Here is a 20,260-nt window from a genome sequence, read left to right on the forward strand (position 1 = left end):
TCTGCTACATTCGAAGATGAACAATACGGAATTTGTATTTACTTCGTTGGATAATGTATGAAAATGCAGTGGTCGAAACTTGGGGCGGAGAAAAAAAAAGCTCGTCTTCTACATTTTCTTTTTTTAATTTATGTACTGACGCAAAGGTTTTGGTGCCAGTATTTATCTTTGTGCCTACAAAGCATGCCTGTGTAGCGCTACATATATTCGGCGGCAGAAGTTAGTTGTGGCGGCACCTACCAACATTTTTCAGAACTTCCGCTTGCTTTGCACTCAATTCTAAGCCGCAGGCGGTTTTTTGAATTACAAAAACCGGAAAAAAGTGCGGCTTAGATTTGAGTAAATACGGTATTAGCGGCAGTTGACCGACTGTGTTTTGAGAGAGTGGGGTTTAACAAAGTTTTCAAACACAGTTAATTACAGAAGCTTCTGTCTTGGACATCTGCACACCAACATAAACACCATTTCTTCCTCAGTGTTATATATAACATTTGACTTCAGCAGTTTTGAAACATTATCTCTTAAATGGAGAAAATTTGCATATCAAACAATAGGAAGTCCAGGGTGGAATAACAACAATATTGAAATGATAAACTGATACCGACCACACACTGGAGACATTGAACTGCAGACAGGCACAATGAAAAAGAACACTAGAAATATTTTCAGCTCCAGAAGTAGAACTCTCACACATTCACACAACAGGAACACACACAAATGACTATTATCAACAGTCTAGGTGGTGCACTCAGATCTTCGTGCCTGGTGGCAGTGGCCATGTGTATGTGAGTTGCTGTTGTGTGAATGTGTGAAAGTTCTACTTTTGAAGGAGAACTTCGTCCATAATCTGAAAATATTTCTAGTATTCCTTTTCATCGTGTCTGTCTGCAATTAATTTCCTTCTCTTTGTGGTGAATACCAATCTGCCTTTCCTACATTGTTGAAAATTTACATATCATTTTTATAGCCTCAAGCAACAAGATTATTTTATGTAAATACAGAACTTTTTTGTGATATAAGGTCTGCCCATGCATTACTTCATAGTTTCCTATGGGTCATACCTTCCATAATTCTTAGCTTTCTAGTACCATCCTGCAAGCTGAGTTTACTCTGTTATGGAGTAGCTGTAGCATAACATTTGCCCCCCTCCCCAATCAGTTCTTTAAATATAAAATAAGGTGATCTTTTTAACCACAGAAGCAACATCCAACATCATACCATATCTCGTAGCTATCATCTTCTGAATCCAAGGCTGTCAACACACACTAGGGCAGTGGCACTTCACTCAGAGGAAGCCTATTCGAGTCCTGGTGCCCGACAGTGATAGGAGACATAGTGATAAAGTTCCTAATCATCAGACTGTGTGCAGTGCCCTGGCTTAACAACAGGTTTCAAACCTTTCCACATTGTGCGAGGGGGTACTCAAAAAAACAGAACAATATTGCCATGGGCAAAGCCTCTGTATTACACATTTCTGCCACTAGATGAGTATAGCACATCTCATTGCCAGTTCAGTGGCGCCTGTATTGTCGACCTGGCTTCTTGTCTTCATCAGCAGTGATTTTTTTTGCTGGTGCCATTTTGTTCTTGTTTCATTTTTTATGATGGCAAGTTTAAGTGAACAACGTGCAGCTGTGAAATTTTGTTTTCTACTCAGTAAAAATGCCACTGAAACTTTTTTTAATGTTGAAAACCGTTTACCAGGATGATGCTACAGGAAAAACTCAAGTGTACAAATGGTTTGATAAATTTAAAAATGGCAACATGTCGTCTGATGACAAACTCGTTCTGGACATCCAAATCGACGAAAATATTGAAAAAATTCGAGAGCTTGTGTTCAGAGACTGTCGACAGACTATTGATCAACTGTCAGAGATGAGTGAATTGTCTTGTTCATCAAAAAAAGACCTGATTTGTGACAGACAGGAGACTGGTTCTTCCAACAAGAAATGCACCTGCATAATTGATGAAAGGAGAAAATATAAAAATGCAGTAAATGAAGCAGGCAAAAAAGAATACAAATGTCTCAAAAATGAGATCACCAGGAAGTGCAAAATGGCTAAGCAGGGATGGCTAGAGGACAAATGTAAGGATGTAGAGGCTTATCTCACTAGGCCTACAGGAAAATTAAAGAGACCATTGGAGAAAAGAGAATCACTTGTATGAATATCAAGAGCTCAGATGGAAACCCAGTTCTAAGCAAAGAAGGGAAAGAAGAAAGGTGGAAGGAGTATATAGAGGGTCTATACAAGGGTGACGTACTTGAGGCCAATATTATGGAAATGGAAGAAGATGTAGATGAAGATGAAATGGGAGATACGATACTGCGTGAAGAGTTTGACAGACCACTGAAAGACCTGAGTCGAAACAAGGCCCCGGGAGTAGACAACATTCCATTAGAACTACAAGGCCTTGGGAGAGCCAGTCCTGACAAAACTCTACCATCTGGTGAGCAAGATGTATGAGACAGGCGAAATACCCTCAGACTTCAAGAAGAATATAATAATTCCAATCCCAAAGAAATCAGGTGCTGGCAGATGTGAAAATTACCGAACAATCAGTTTAGTAAGCCACGGATGCAAAATACTAACGCGAATTCTTTACAGATGAATGGAAAAACTGGTAGAAGCTGACCTCGGGGAAGATCAGTTTGGATTCCATAGAAATATTGGAACACGTGAGGCAATACTGACCTTACGACTTATCTTAGAAGCTAGATTAAGGAAAGGCAAAGCTATGTTTCTAGCATTTGTAGACTTAGAGAAAGCTTTTGACAATGTTGACTGGAATACTCTCCTTCAAATTCTGAAGGTGGCAGGGGTAAAATACAAGGAGCGAAAGGCTATTTACAATTTGTACAGAAACCAGATGGCAGTTATAAGAGTCGAGGGACATGAAAGGGAAGCAGTGGTTGGGAAGAGAGTGAGACAGGGTTGTAGCCTCTCCCCAATGTTATTCAATCTGTATATTGAGCAAGCAGTGAAGGAAACAAAAGAAAAATTCGGAGTAGGTATTAAAATCCATGGAGAAGAAATAAAAACTTTGAGGTTCGCCGATGACACACTAATTCTGTCAGAGACAGCAAAGGACTTGGAAGAGCAGTTGAACGGAATGGATAGTGTCTTGAAAGGAGGATATAAGATTAACATCAACAAAAGCAAAACGAGGATAATGGAATGTAGTCGAATTTGGTTGGGTGATGCTGAGTGAATTAGATTAGGAAATGAGATATTTAATGTAGTAAAAGAATTTTGCTATTTGGGGAGCAAAATAACTGATGATGGTCGAAGTAGAGAGGATATAAAATGTAGACTGGCAATGGCAAAGAAAGCGTTTCTGAAGAAGAGAAATTTGTTAACATCGAGTATAGATTTAAGTGTCAGGAAGTCGTTTCTGAAAGTATTTGCATGGAGTGAAACATGGACAATAACTTGTTTGGACAAGAAGAGAATAGAAGCCTTTAAAATGTGGTGCTACAGAAGAATGCTGAAGATTAGATGAGGAGGTATTGAATAGGATTGGGGAGAAGAGAAGTTTGTGGCACAACTTGACTAGAAGAAGGGATCAGTTGGTAGGACATGTTCTGAGGCATCAACGGATCACCAATTTAGTATTTGAGGGAAGCGTGGAGGGTAAAAATCGTAGAGGGAGACCAAGAGATGAATACACTAAACAGATTTGGAAGGATGTAGGTTGCAGTAGGTACTGGGAGACGAAGAAGCTTGCACAGGATAGAGTAGCATGGGGAGCTGCATCAAACCAGTCTCTGGACTGAAGACCACAACAACAACAACAACAGCACAGCCATCTCTGATAGACTGTTTTTGGTTAAAAATGGCACGGTTCTGCTGCCCCACACACCTTACTCATATGACCTGGCTCTGTGTGACTTTTCATTATTTCCACACATGGAAGGACACCAATTTAACACCACTAAAGAACTCAAAAAAAGGTGAGACCTGTCAGCCATTTCTAAAGATGACTACAGAAAATATTTTGAACAGTGGAAGCTCCTGCAGGAGAAATGTATTAGATGTAATGGAGAATATTTTGAAGGGGATAATGTTGTTTTGTAAACAATTTGAAAATCAACAGCTTTTAAAAAATAATTCCCTAGATATTGTTGACAGTCATCCATCTGTACAAGCAGGCATTATGCTTAGCAGTCTCAGAGCTATTACAGGGCAATAAGCTGTGTGTTGTACTACAGTACACCTGTACAGGACTGAATCACTATTTCTTAACTAGGAATGGTCACCTGCTTTAACAATAAAAATTCCCGGTAATTTTGTGACTTGGATCTATTACTTTCATTTTCCCACTGATTGACATAACATTTGGAGTATTCAGCTGTAACCAAACAAATTGTTTACCGTCTGCTCCCATCAAACATGACTGGTGTCCTCATGTCTCAAAATTTTTTGAGTATTTCAATTTCTGTTTCCTTCATCCCCATAGCAATAAGATACTTTTACAACACCCAACTGGAGAAGTGTCACTTGTTCCACATTATATTCCTGTGGTTGGCCACCAGACCATTGCAGTTGTGGCATATGATTCTTCACTACATCATCTGTGATGTTTACTCTCCCAATGAGAGAAGCAAGAAGGGAAAGGATTAGGCAGATGTGCTGGGAGTATAGCAGGCTTGATTGAAGCTGAAGTGGGTGCAGGGAAGGGGACAGAGGCAGGTTGAGGCCAGGGGGCTTAAAGGAATGAGAGATGCATAGTTAGAGACAATTTACAACTGTGAAATTCAGAAAAACTGTTGTTGGTGTGAAGAATCCAGGTGGGAAGCAGTCACTGTACTCAAGTACACAGTGTTGTGTGGCATGCTTGGCAATCGGGTGGTCTAACTGTCCACTGTTACAGTTTGGCAGTGGTTATTCATGCGGACATGTAGTAACCTGTCGGTTACTACATCTACAGCCCACAGCGGGCATTTTGTGCCACTACAGCAAGCGTAGTGCATGCCGACATTCAAATGGCGCACCCGCAACTACACTAGGCAGCCACCAGGGGCTGCCCTGTCACTGACCACTGTCACCAGGTCTGTCATGTAAGTGCAGCACTACACCAGTGACATGTGACATGGATAACTTCTTTATAAGGGCATGCACAGGCCTCTGAGCCCTAGGCTGTTAAATGTGTTCGAGATGCGTAAACTACTTTCTTTATATTCTTGCGAATGCCAATTCATGACCCAATAAATTATATTCCTTTTACAGGTTTGATTCCTTGTGACCCTAGTTAGAACACAAGTGGTGACACCGATGAACAAATTTTTGTGTGTTTCAGATTCTGCGGTTTTCTGCCGTTTGGTTCTTCCATGAACACTTCTGCTACAGCAGTAGTTGCATGCGACTGTCAGAACAATTGTTGACTTTGCTGATCCAGGCTCAGCCAACGGTTGTTCACACACCACCATTCCCCCCCATATTATGGATCCATGGAAGTCTAGGATGCTTACACGAAACCACTTCACTAACATTTCATGGTGTTCCTGGCAGTCGGTATGGATGTCTGTAAGGCTCGTTTCTTATTCTGGATACAACCTCGCACTTATCACTTACTGTGACAGTTAGCTCTGCTGCAGGAATCAGCCTCACTTTCTTTTGACAATTTGTGTAGTTTGCTGTCATCCTACCAAACAACGCATACACATGGTTGCTGTGTGTGCTGAATTCTACCAATGTCACAAATAACTGCAGCAATTGTGTCGAGTTGGTTGGCTGAGCTTCATTCAAAGTGTCAGTTCGTTATGGCCAAGTCTCAGGAGTCGTATGCGAATGCCATGGTAAGATACACATATCATTTATTTGCCCCCAGACAAGGAGGTGATTCAACGTTCCCTTCAGTTTGAGAACTCTACATTAGAAGAGGTTCTGAGTATTGCACAGTCTTTCATTCTCATTTCATGGCCTTGGAGTGAAGCTGCCATAGTTGGAAGCGTGCAGCCCAGTGCATCAGGCCTAATGTCCTGGTGAAGAGGAGATAGCGGCAGTACAAACACCACTAGGCCGATGTGGACAAACACGTCAGTTGGTACAGCAAACACCACTTCCTTCTTTCGTGACCCTCTTGTTTAGTACAGCAGGAAATGGCAGTCTGCCCCAAGCTGTGGATCTCTTGCCTTTTTTATAATTAAGTAATTTAAAAAGAAAATTTAAAAAAAAAAGGGGTCACTTAGCAGCTGCATGACGATCCCCTCCCTGATGAGTAATTGCAGGAATCAATGGACATCGATATTCATACTGTTGCGTCATTTGGTTCGCTGTTGTCTGCAGCCCAGAACAAACTTTTCATTGAAGTGCGGGTGAAGTAATCCTACAAATCAACATAGGGCCTACAGCATCCCTACTCAGCTCACAGACGTACGTCAGGCTAGGGTCCCCACCATTTGCACATACTGAGAATCAGCTGGTAACCTATTAACAACACCCTATTCCTATTAATGGCTTACACAGTTTACAAGTCAGCTGTCCATTCAATTACTTACTTGGTGGTTAACGATGCGGTTAGTGAAAATTTGTTCGAGTTAGATGCCTTTGCTACTTTAGGTTTACCTATTGTTCATGTGTTGCACCTGATGTCAGACCACATGCCTTATCATGAACTGGACTCCTTGTGTTGAGTTTTTCAAATCTGCTTGGCCCAGGGTTATGCTGTGCAAACAATTTGACGGCATGCATCAACTTCAAACCTTCTGCCTGTCTTCACTTTTTCTGGGCACAGCCAATGCCAGTAAATTTACGCAACCACGTTAAGATGGAGCAGGATCACTTAACACCATTGGGAGTGATTAGCTCAATTTCTTTACGTGAATGGCCTAAAGCCTTAGTGACTGTAAAGAAAGTGCTCAATCAGCTTTGGCTCTGTGGCAACTTCAAGGTTGCTATTAACGTGTAGGCAGTCACAGACATTTGTCCCATTCTTCACCTGGATGAGTAGCTCACAGAGTTGGCTGGGGGACTATTCTTTCCAAAAATTGACTGGGCCAAAGCCTACCTTCAGATTCCATTAGACGAGGCATTAAAGCAGTTGCTTGTGCTTAATATGTGTTTTGGCCTCTATCAATATCAACGGCTAATGTTTGGGGTCACTATAGAGCCTGCCATCTTTCTTAAAACTGATTACGACAGTTGTCGCTTATTACATTACTATCTCGATGATATCATCTTGACACGTGCTGCCAGAGAGGATCACCTAAGTAACATCTATCCTTTGTTTACCATTTTACAGGCCATGGGCTTCACATGTGATCTCCCTAAATCTCACTTTTCCAGTCTTCCATTGTTCATTTTGGTTATGAAATTTTCTGACAGGGTGTGCACCCCACAGAACAACATGTTGCCACTATTATGGGTTTGGTTTGCCCCACCTGTTTAATCTACAAGAACTTCAGGCTTTTCTTAGAAAAGTGGCATGCTATCACAAGTTTATTCCCTTAACGACTACTATTGCCCACCCCTTACATCTGTTGTTTTGGAAAAGTGCTCCTTTCATCTGGTCTGCAGACTGTGAGCATGCTTTTGTGCAGCTTAAGGTTAGTCTTTGCTCTGCACCGTACCTTGCAACATTTCAATCCCACAAGCATTTGGTCCTAGCCATGGACAAATCCCAGTAAGGGATGGGGGCAATCTTGGCCCAGCATCCTTCAGAGGCTCTGCACAACTTATTGCCTTTGCAACAAAAACGCTAAACTTGTTTCTGCAAAATTATTCTCAGGTAGAAAAAGAAGCTCTTGCTATAGTCTTTGCCTGAAAGAAATCATTTGTTCTTGTTGGTGCAACATTCCATTTAATTGCTGACTATGAGCTCTTGGTTTCCCCATTTAGCCTGTTGATGTCCTTACCAGACAAAAGTACTCATTGTCTTCAATGATGGCCTCTGTTCCCAGTACAATTATAAGACCCACTTTCGGCCCATGTTGCAACATGCAAACATGAATGCTCTACCCCAGTCCCCATGGGTCCTGATCTGTTGTTCAATGAGGAGGGTCTGCTTTGTTGGTAACTGAATATGGAGGTGAGGCACATGGAGGATGGCTTCCCAATCACCAGTTCCCATATTGCCTCTGCTGCGGTGGCGTATTCAGTGCTCCAGAAGATCATATGCATGATACAACACAGGTAGACCGACTGTTCGTCAGGCCAGACATTGGGCCTGCTTCAGAATTTTTGTGTTGCACCACTGCCTCTCCCTCTTGGATGGCATTATTCTCCTGTTGACAGAAGGGTTTACTCCCCACATTCTGGTTCCAGCAGCTCCATGACGGGAGGTCTTCTGCTTTATTACATCAGAGTCACTGAGAGATCTCTCGCACAAAACTGCTAGTGTGCTGCCATGTGTTTTGGCTGGGTGGAGTCAAACACATAGTTGGAGATTGCTGCAAGAGTTCAGATCAGCAGGCAGTGCTATTCACTGTTTTTTCGCCAGGGCCAGCCCCTATAAAACCTGGGGAAAGAGTCCACATTGATCTCGCTGGTTCTTTTTTATACTCTTTCTGGTTATTGGCAACTGATGCCCTTTATCATTTTCCATATGTCATTCATAGCCAGTCTGCAACAGCATATGTGACTGTCAAGGATGTGTTGACGATATTTTCCTTAGAAGTCTTCCCTTGCACTCTGTTTCCAGATAATGGTCCTCAGTTCTTGGTGCATTCTTTCAAGGACTTCTGTACATGTAATTGCATTTGCCGAGTGATGGTACTTTTATTCAATCTGCAGCTATATGGCAAGGTGGAACCTTTTGTCTGAACATTTATGATGCTAACGCACAAGTACATAGAAGATTTCCCTGCTGAGGAGGTTCTCCTATTTTTTTAAGCTCTTGTAGATCGGTGCCAATTTGGGCTGACCTGCGTGACCATCAGCCATGGATGCTGCACAGCCTCTTGCTGCCAGGCAGGTGTGTCCCAGCAACACCAGACCCCCCGGCACCTGACACTGGGCACTGGGCCAGGTCGTTTGGATGGCAACCTCACTGGATTCAGGCCTTGGTCCATAGCCAGCGCGGTCGCAGTGTGTTCATGATTCGCACCAAGGATTGACTTGTGACATGCCATCAGAACCAGTTGCATCCTAAGATGGACACTGAGGCCCCTCCCTGTGTTGTGGGCCTGCTGCCTTATTCTTTGTTGGCCCTGGCCCTTCTGCGGATCGAGCAGGCCTGGTTATGTCAACCTATCCCAGATGGTCAGGGCTTTGTCAGCATCAACAGCAGGTTTGTTTCATGTAACTTGTGCCAGGGTCTCCCACTGCACTGAGCAGGCAATGTCATTAGTGGGGACACAGGCCAGGTCTATTGCCAGAGCCTCTTCTCTCAAATTTGCTGCTGTCGTAGCCTAGGTTTGCACCCCTTGTCATGGATTCCGACATTCAGGTGGCTCCTGTCCACCAGTCGCCCCAGGGTTGATGGGTGATGGGGTTGCTGTCATACTAATCTCTTTTATCATATTAATGTAATATGTCTGCTTGTGTCTGTATATGTGTGGATGGATATGCGTGTGTGCGCGAGTGTATACCCATCCTTTTTTCCCCCTAAGGTAAGTCTTTCCGCTCCTGGGATTGTAATGACTCCTTACCCTCTCCCTTAAAACCCACATCCTTTCGTCTTTCCCTCTCCTTCCCTCTTTACTGATGAGGCAACAGTTTGTTGCGAAAGCTTGAATTTTGTGTGTATGTTTGTGTTTGCTTGTGTGTCTATCGACCTGCCAGCGCTTTCGTTTGGTAAGTCACATCTTCTTTGTTTTTAGATAATCTCTTTTATCTGTGCATACCAGTCTGTGTGGATCGGGAACTTTTTGCACTTTTTCTGCTGCCCACTGCCACAGGCACGTATTCAAACAAGGCATTGTGGATGGCAATACCTAGCCTTCCTCCCTAAATTGTTGGATGTGTATGAAATGTGTAAACTACTTTAATTGTATTCTTGTGGATGTCACTCTGTGATCTAATAAATTTTATCTCTTTTACAACTGTGCGTTTTGTTGGGTTTGTAGTCAGAACAGCGCAGACAGCTCATTAGCGATCGTGCCCATGTAGAACACTGCATAGTTTGCACCGAAATTGGGAGACTACATGGCAACTTTGACTAATGGCCCTGCCGTTTTAAGCTATTTTGGTCAGAAAACATCCAGTAAGATCCAACAGCAATACTTATATTAAGTGCTAGGTGTTACTGAAAGAAAATAATCATAAACAAAATACTAGTGAATGACACAATGTATCAGATCCCAACCAGCATCACAAAAAAAAAACAACCCTTGGTAAAAGATGGAGGATGAGAAGAAAAATTACTGAAGCAAGCTCAACACATTCAGGTGGAGCATCAAGTGGATTCAACACACCTTGTAATTCTTCATGGAGCTGTCAATAACCTGCTGTATTTCTGTTGCTTTAACCAGAAATGCTCCAGTGGCAGCAATGGCTTTTGTGACGGCAACTTCTTCAAGTCCCAATACTTTGTAGCGGTCTTCTAGCCGTGACATTCCACGTACTTCTGCCAAATGATATGCTAGACTCTGTCCAACTGTATTCAGATGTTTCAGTACAAGTTTTTGAATATTTGAGTAACTAAGTTCAATAGAATGTCCAAGTTTCTTCAATCCTTTTTCTGTCAGGTCATGAAGAAGAAATCTGGAGAAGAGAGACAATGGTATGTAACTAGTTCTTACACATAAAACTTAATTTTAAATGCTTGCCACAAACAACATGAAAAATTTGGAATTATACCAGTAAAAAAAAAGAAAAAGACCCCCCCCCCACACACACACACAAAAATCTATAAAATGATGAGACGGAATTATTGGCCAGTATTTACTTTCATTCTTACCATTTTTTCACATAAGTGACTTATCATTTGGCACCCCCACCCTCCATTATTCCAAAAAAAGTGACATAACTTGGTGATGCTCCTTTGCTCCCTCGTGCATACATTAACTGGAGTTGCGTGAGCGATTAGTAAGACCTATAAAAATAACCCTAAACCTTGTGAGTGTGGAAATGGATTGTTTTCAATACTAATCATGGTACAAATTTATCACTAGGATCGCCTCTGTGGCCCCCTTCAGCCTGGTGCCTTAAACCGGCCCTGCTTATGTGTACTTTAGTATGTGTCTATTGGCAGTATTAAGTATTTCATTCCCTGAAGGAACGTCTTGGCTACAAATTCTGTTTCATAATTTGTTAATATCAGTTACTTAATTAATTCCTTCTTTTATTCATCATGTTGTGTAGATACTAAGCAGAAGTACCTTCAGGGATGTGGAATAAGTCAAGGTACAGATTAACAACCGAGAAGAAACTCATAAAAACATATGCTGTACACTGGGTTAATAACCAAGTATCACTGTACTGTTAAAACCATTGTTTATAGCAGCTAAATGTAGCCTAGTAACTCAGTTTTATGTCTTATGACACAATGCCATTGTTCAGTAAAAGCTGCTGCTTTCAAGTTACATTTAAGAGCCACTATTTATCTCCTGTTAGCAGCATAATTTTACTTGATCATAACAGTATTTTTGAAAGTTGCCTACATCTATAATAACAGAAGCTTGTTTACATTACACTACCACACCACGCAGTTCTGCCATGAACATGCTGCTTGCTGTGTATCTAACAGATACTTGCAATCCTTGAATCTACGTAATCATATAATTTGCAGAAAGAGAGACTAATGGGGCATCTTTTTTATTTTATTTTGAACAGGAAGGGATTCACAATTTCTTTCTTTATGTTAGATGGGAGCCAGTTGAATAGCTTTGCATCAGTTCATAACTGAACTCTGAACCACAGGCAAGGAGGCAAGCCTTCTTGAAAATAATTTTTGTGTCTTATTTGCGACTGTGCAAATTGTAACATCAATAACCTTACTAAATAAAGCCAGTCTTACGTGGTGTAACGATTGCAGTGCACTTACTTGGTGACTCGCACAATGGCTCCCTTACAAGTTATGTCATCTGCTAACAGGCTGTGCGTGTTTTGATGATAGTTCCAATGCTATTCTCCTTGTTAAGTCCTGTCTGACGTCACAGCTTACAGAGTGGGAATTCTCAGACAGCACCAGTTACCATCAATACAAAAAAGAATGCCATGCATCTGCCGTCCGATCTGTGATCTTTCAATGATTTTAAAGAAACTGCTCAGTAAAAAAAAAAAAATCTCATTCTCATACAGCTTTGTTTCATTCATCGGCTTCATGATGGCCTGCCTAACATTTTATTAATGGTCATAGTTATTGTCATATTTAGTGATTAGGTAAACTACTGCAAGAAATTGTTAAAGTTGCAGTGGAGAATTAGGGGTCTCTAGGAATCTGTGTTTGGTGTGTGTTAGGTCATAGGTTGCTGCATATAAATACATATAACATACTGAATTATTCTTTAAGCTTTGATGGCTATGCTATTGGTCTCCAATCTCAAGAAAATGGAATGTATGTAAAGTGTTCTGTCTTGAAGACGTGTGCCAATGAAAAAGCGAGAATGAAATGTTCATGAGTCCCTCATATCTCATAAAAGATCTGATACATAGAAACAAGATTTCACAAATGATAGCACACAAAGAGGATAGTATTTTTCCAAGTGATTACTATGCAAAATTTCCAGATGATATTCAAGCAACTATAGTGAGTGTAAATTTGTTGTGAGTTTTGACAGTTGAGTACATTGCGAGTGGAGAGAAGCGCAGTTGCCAGCGTTTACTGAACAGGTGAACAGGGCCTACTGTGCACGGTACCTGTCAAGCTCTCTCGTCTGCGTGAAAAGCAAGCCGCGCAAGCCGGCTGATCTGTGATCTTTCTCAAATGATTTTAAAGAAACTATTCGGTAATACACTCTCATTCTCATACACCTTATATTTCATCAACTTCGTGAAGAACTGCCTATCATATTGCTAATGGTCATAGTTATTGTGAATTTTTGATATTAGGTAACCTACCTCAAGAAGTTAAAGTCTGCTTTATTATTTAAACTTGAAAGCATATCATTATCTGTCTCCAGTCTTGAGAAAATGGAGTCTATGTAAAGAGGGCTGTGCGCACACGCCAGTGAAACAACCAGAATGAAATATTAAGAAACCCCTTGTACCTCTTAAACAGTATGAGATATCGGAACAAGATTTTGGCAAATGATAGCATACAAAGAAGAGAGTATTTTGCCAAGTAATGCGTGAAACTTCTGTATATATCACAATATTCAAACAAATACAGATGAAATAATGTGATTTTTAAGCATGATCGATAGCTGGTGAAACAAGAATTGCTGTTTGTTTTGCAACAATGTCAGTGAAGAATTTACATGTTCATTTTTATGTGAGAATAGGCTTTTTCATAAACTATTGACTTGTCTTGCCCTCAGTTGCTAGTTTAATATTACACTGTTTCAGGACTGTGCTGCAAATTTGTTTTAACTCAGTGCCACTCTGCTGTATTTTGACAAAGAAGCAAATTTAACATATCAACAAGAGAAGTTACGTATTACTCAAAACTTGTCACAGTCCTTCACGAATCCCTCAACTACCTTCTTGGTATGGCTGACAACTCAAGAACAGTCATGTGGTGTAAAATTTGCAGTGGCTTCTTTCGTCAGTATTTGAACTTCACTGAACTCCCCCCCCCCCCCCCCCCCCCTTCTTCTTCTTCTTACTTTTCATGTAGGCGCATATATTTTCAACTGGATTTAAATGACCGTGATATGAAGGTAGCCTCATTAAACTATGTCCTTTAGCATCAGCTACTTTGTCAACCAGGTGACATGTAGTTTTTGGATTGTACAACATAGCTAGTTCCATTAACTTCGCCTTATGCGTGCTACATTCAACTTGATTCAGTATAACATTTCTTTCTACGCAGAGCAAGTACTTAACGGCTGCAGGGGCAACAGTCTGGATGACTGACTGACCTGGCCTTGTAATATTAACCAAAACGGCCTTGCTGTACTCGTACTGCAAACGGCTGAAAGCAAGGGGAAACTACAGCCATAATTTTTCCTGAAGGCATGCAGCTTCACTGTATAGTTAAATGATGATGGCGTCCTCTTGGGTAAAATATTTCAGAGGTAAAATAGTCCCCCATTCAGATCGCTGGGAGGGGACTACTCAGGAGGGTGTCGTTATCAGGAGAAAGAAAACTGGCTTTCTACGGATCCGAGCATGGAATGTAAGATCCCTTAATAAGGCAGGTAGGTTAGAAAATTTGAAAAGAGAAATGGATAGGTTAAAGTTAGATATAGTGGGAATTAGAGAAGTTCGGTGGCAGGAGGAACAAGACTTCATGTAAGGTGTATACAGGGTTCTAAATACAAAATCAAATAACAGTAATGCAGGAGTAGGTTTAATAATGAATAAAAAAATAGGAACAGGGGTCAGCTACTATGAACAGCATTGTGGACGCATTATTGTAGTCAAGATAGACACAAAGCCCACACCTACCACAGTAGTAGAAGTTTATATGCCAACTAGCTACACAGATGATGAAGAGATTGAAGAAATGTATGATGAGATAAAAGAAATTATTCAGATAGTGAAGGGAGACGAAAATTTAATAGTCATGGGGGACTGGAACTCGGTAGTAGGAAAAGGAAGCGAAGGAAACGTAGTAGGTGAATATGGAATGGGAGTAAGGAATGAAAGAGGAAGCTGCCTGGTAGAATTTTTCACAGATCATAACTTAATCATAGCTAACACTTCGTTCAAGAATCATGAAAGAAGGTTGTATACATGGAAGACGCCTGAAGATACTGGAAAGTGTCAGATAGATTATATAATGGTAAGACAGAGATTCAGGAACCAGGTTTTAAATTGTAATACGTTTCCAACGGCAGATGTGTACTCTGAACACAATCTGAGGTGGGAATTTAAGAAGATGGGACCTGGATAAACTGAAAGACCCAGAGGTTGTAGACTGTTTCAGAGAGAGCATTAGGGAACAACCGACAGGAACAGGGAAAAGAAATATGGTAGAATAGGAATGGGTAGCTTTGAGAGATGAAATAGTAAAGGCAGCAGAGGATCAAGTAGGTAAAAAGATGAGGGCTAGTAGAAATCCTTGGGTAATGGAAGAGATACTGAATTTAATTTATGAAAGGAGAAAATATAAAAATGCAGTAAATGAGGCAGGCAAGAAGGAATACAAATGTCTCAAAAATGAGATCGGCAGGAACTGCAAAATGGGTAAGCAGGATGGCTGGAGGACAAATGTAAGGATGTAGAGGCATATATCAGTAGGAGTAAGATAGATACTACCTACAGGAAAATTAAAGAGACCTATACAAGGGCGATGTACTTGAGGGCAATGTTATGGAAATGGAAGAGAATGTAAGTGAAGATGAAATGGGAGATGTGATACTGCGTGAAGAATTTGACAGAGCACTGAATGACCTAGGTTGAAAGAAGGCCCCTGGAGTAGACATTCCATTAGAACAACAGATAGCCTTGGGACAGCCAGCTAAGACAAAACTCTACCATCTGGCGAACACGATGTATGAGACAGACTTAAAGAAGAATATAATAATTCCAATCCCAAAGAAAGTAGGTGTTAAGAGGTGTGAAAATTACCCAAGCATCAGTTTAATAAGTCACAGCTGCAAAAAAGCATTTGTTGACAGGTGTGAAAATTACTGAACTATCAGTTCAATAAGTCAAAGCTGCAAAATACTTACACAAATTCTTTACAGATAAATGGAAAAACTGGTAGAAGCCGACCTTGGGGAAGATCAGTTCGGATTCTGTAGTAATGTTGGAACACGTGAGGCAATACTGACCCTACGACTTACCTTAGAACACAGGTTAAGGAAAGGCAAACCTATTTTTCTCGCATTTGTAGACTTACAGAAAGCTTTTGACAAGGTTGACTGGAATACTCTCTTTCAAATTCTGAAGGTGGCAGAGGTAAAATACAGGGAGCGAAAGGCTATTTACAATTTTTACAAGAACCCGATGGCAGTTATAAGAATCGAGGGGCATGAAAGGGAAGCAGCGATTGGGAAGGAAGTGAGACAGGGTTGTAGCCTATCCCCGCTGTTAATCAATACGTATATGAGCAAGCAGTAAAGGAAAGAAAAGAAAAATTTGGAGGAGGAATTAAAATCCATGGAGAAGAAATAAAAACTTTGAGGATTGCCAATGACTTTGTAATTCTGTCAGAGACAGCAAAGCACCTGGAAGAGCAGCTGAATGGAATGGACAATGTCTTGAAAGGCGGACATAAAATGAACATCAACAAAAGCAAAACGAGGATAATGGAATGTAGTCTAATTAAATCAGGTGATGCTAAGGGTATTAGATTAGGAAATGAGACACTTAAAGTAGTAAATGAGTTTTGCTATTTAGGGAGCAAAGTAACTGATGATGGCCGAAGTAGAGAGGATATAAAATGTAGACTAGCAATGGCAAGAAAAGTGTTTCTGAAGAAGAGAAATTTGTTAACAACGAGTATAGATTTAAGTGTTAGGAAGTGTTTTCTAAAAGTACTTGTATGGAGTGTAGCCATGTATGGATGTGAAACATGGACGATAGTTTAGACAAGAAGAAAATAGAAGCTTTCGAAATGTGGTGCTACAGAAGAATACTGATGATTAGATGGTAGATCACGTAACTAATGAGGAGGTCCTGAATAGAATCGGGGAGAAGAGGAATTTGTGGCACAACTTGACTAGAAGAAGGGATTGGTTACCGTATTTACTTGAATCTAAGCCGCACTTTTTTTTCCGGTTTTTGTAATCCAAAAAACCACCTGCGGCTTAGAATCGAGTGCAAAGCAAGCAGAAGTTCTGAAAAATGTTGGTAGGTGCTGCTACAACTAACTTCTGCCATCGAATATATGTAGCGCTTCACAGGCATGCTTTGCAGGCACAAAGATAAATACTGGCGCCAAAACCTCTGTGTCAGTAAATAAATTTAAAAAAAAAAAGGTGGAAGACGAGCTTCTTTTCCTCCGCCCCGAGTTTCGACCACTGCATTTCTATACATTATCCATCGAAGTAAATACAAATTCCATATTGTTTATCTCTGAATGTTGCAGCGTTTCAATGTACTACGTAAATCCGACTGGCAAGACTGTTAGGGATGTTTGTCAATATGGCCAACTCTATGTTCTGAATTTTTTCCTACCTTTGAGAAGAGGTGGTTGCTAATAGGAACTTTTATGAATTGTGAATCACATGCAGTATTCTCCTCACCATAAGAATAATACAAATATAAACATTTTGCCATGTATTCTTTCGTGTTTGCTGCTATCTCATTTAAATTCTGTCTGCCTAATAAACTACGAAACTAAAGTGAGACGACAGCAAACGCGGAAGAATATACATATCATGTCATGTTTATATTCGTATTATTCTTATGCCTAATAGTGATACAGTCAGAAATGAAGCACGGCAATTGACTAGATTTTTAAATCTAAGATGACTCTAATTTCTGTGCAGAATGTAATGTACTAAAGAGGCGTCTGCAAAGATTTTCAAATGGAGAAAAATTTTCACTAAACGCTCGTTCAGAACATGTTCTATCATACGCAGTCTATTATTTGATTCTTGTCGATCATTATCAAAGAAAGCAGCAGTGTCAGTAACAACAAATAGCAGTCTCTCGCCATTGTTTCGCTAATGAGACGATTCCCCTCTTTTTTTTTTAACTGTAAGCGGCGGTAGCACGCACAAAAGCAAGCCATGCTGCGAGCGGTGACAGGTCGTAAACACTAATTATCAGAATGTGACAAACAATGCATGACACAGTACAGTAATGCATCTTCAGCTTAGAGTGACGTAAATACCTATAACAAAGAGAACGACACTTATCAGATCGAAGAAAAATAAGCAATCAATTCAAACCAGACGAAGCACGTGAAAAAGGAAGGGTACCCGTATAAATATGGATGGAGCGCCTGACACATAGCAATAGCTATCTGGTAAAGCTTAACTGCTAAGCTTACTTCTCGAACCAAACTACTGTAGCTGTATCGTCATTCATTCGACCCAAATTGTGTTTCATATTACAATGGACCAACTCTGTTTCGATTTGAAGGTGCGGCCTAAAACTTTTCTCTCCCCTTGAATTTCGAGTCTCAAATTTCAGGTGCGGCTTAGATTAGGGAAATTTTTTTTCCCTTGATTTCGAGTCTCATTTTTCAGGTGTGGCTTAGATTCGAGTAAATACAGTAGTAAGACATGTTCTGCGGCATCAAGGGATCACCAACTTAGTGATGGAGGGAAGTGTGGAGGGTAAAAATCGTAGAGAAAGACCAAGAGATGAATACACTAAGCAGATTCAAAAGGATTTAGGCTGCAGTAGTTACTCGGAGATGAAGGAGCTTGCACAGGATAGAGTAGCATCGAGAGCTGCATCAAACCAGTCTCTGGACTGAAGACCACAACAACAACATACTGAATTTGATCTTTGGAGGCTTAAACTCCTGAAAACCAAATTTTAGTGGTGATGAATACATAAAAAAGAATACTTGACCAAATTTCTGGTCTGATCATGTAAATGACATGTGCAAAAAGCTATCTACTAGCATACATGCTCCAAGAAAACTGACACCTTTTTGTAAACATTACCACTCTGAGGCAAATACATTTTGCACTATTTGAGTCCCATCTCAGCTATGGGATAGAGGTACGGGGGCCAAGCAGTAAAGGTAATATGGAAAGTGTACCTATCCTACAGATAAGATGTGCAAGGGAGTCCTGCAGAAATTTGTTTAAATAATTTAAAATACTAACTGTTCATAGCCTGTAAGTTGGATCACAATAAATAAACTGGTGAAGTGAGACTTACTGTGGGGTTTGAAACAATATAAGTGAAGTTATACATTTATTTTTAAACCGAGACTGGACTTTTGCATGAGCTACTGATCTGTCTTGCCTTGAGTTACTACTTTAATAATACGTTGTCTCAAGAGTCTGTCTCAGCTTCAGCTGCGTTAGAATGTTATTGAGATAAATATTTGTAAACTATACTACATTTTGACAAAAGAAGCAGATTTTAACAAGACAACAGGAGAAGTTATGTATTACTCAAAAGTCATCACTGATAACATTTCTATGAAGAAGTGTGATAGTGAAATAGGTTTCTTGATTAGCTGTAGCTCTGGAACAAATGGTCTTATTGGAAAGCTCTAATGACCAGCAGCTCCATCTCATCATCATCATCTTTTAACCTCCCATTTTTGCCTTCTGATAACTCTATTCCTTCGCGATGTATCACGACTAATCTGAACAACGCAAAATGTTGTGATAGCGTTTTTACAGTCAGTCTGCATACCACCACTTTTCCGTGATTGGACAGCACATATGGTTCACAATAGACAGGATTTTCCTCCTGCGGTAATGTGAGGCACCACTTGCCCAACCAAAAGTAAATGTTGGCCAGCTGCCCGTCATCTGGCATGTGCTGACTTGCCCCTCATAAATAAAGAAAACCACCATGTAACCAGCTAGCTATTATTCTGCTTGCACATATCATCATGTTGTTTGACAAAGGTTTCACATTGTTATGTCACAATCCACTTATGCCTGGTATCATTATTTACAGTACCCTTGTGAAGTAATAAAATGTTGAATAATGCCATATCTTTAATAGTCAGCAATAAGTTATTTATTGATTTATGCAGTACTTTTTACAGAGTAATCATGATCTTGTATATATCAATATTACTCACTTTTCCAATTCAAGTGATGTTGTTCCAAACATTAGGAGGTCAAGGAAGTCAGCTGACACAGAACCTTCAGGGACCGTATCAGCATAGGAGGCTAACTTTGAGTCCATTTCAAGCAAAATATTCTCCCAGGCTTCTGCAATAGACTGGACTGTAAGTCCTGTGTATGTCAGCAGACTGTCAATAACAGCATGCTTCAAAGCCACGTCATGGAGCTCAGTTGACCGCTCAGCAAGTACCTACAATGAAATAACGTGTTTTCACATGTGTTTCCATTACTACACATAGTACCAAAAATGTACTTTAAACAAACAATTAACCTCTAGCTAGAGTTTTGTGAGAACTTATATATTTCATTGTATCAGTATACAGTATGATGTGCAACCATCACCTTCCAAAGAAATTTTTATTTAAATTCATGAAACATTTAAGCATTTATCAGATTTGTTGGTCATGTTTAAACTTCATTGATGCTCTGCTTGAAGAACAAAACATGGGTTACATTTCTGTTTAAAATCAAGATACAAATAAGTTAAAGCGGCCCCCCTCGCCACAACTCGATACAGTGCCGGCTAGATAGTTAATATGAGACGGACTTTCCTTG

The 20,260-nt window shown here is 40.4% G+C and overlaps 1 protein-coding gene across 3 annotated transcripts in view; it reads right to left on the reverse strand.

Annotated features, from left to right (window-relative positions):
* Window positions 1-20,260, reverse strand: part of LOC126412500 (anaphase-promoting complex subunit 4) — a 113,748-nt gene that overhangs the window by 38,476 nt on the left and 55,012 nt on the right. For all 3 annotated transcript variants that reach the window (XM_050082123.1, XM_050082122.1, XM_050082121.1), the window contains 2 exons: window positions 19,660-19,895; window positions 10,355-10,643 (listed from right to left, as the gene is read on the reverse strand). In XM_050082123.1, the coding sequence (XP_049938080.1) occupies window positions 10,355-10,643; window positions 19,660-19,895 (525 nt within the window). The remainder of the gene's footprint in view (window positions 1-10,354; window positions 10,644-19,659; window positions 19,896-20,260) is intronic.

The sequence above is a fragment of the Schistocerca serialis genome, chromosome 7 (genome assembly GCF_023864345.2).
Source record: "Schistocerca serialis cubense isolate TAMUIC-IGC-003099 chromosome 7, iqSchSeri2.2, whole genome shotgun sequence".
Classification (NCBI taxonomy): Eukaryota; Metazoa; Arthropoda; class Insecta; order Orthoptera; family Acrididae; genus Schistocerca; species Schistocerca serialis.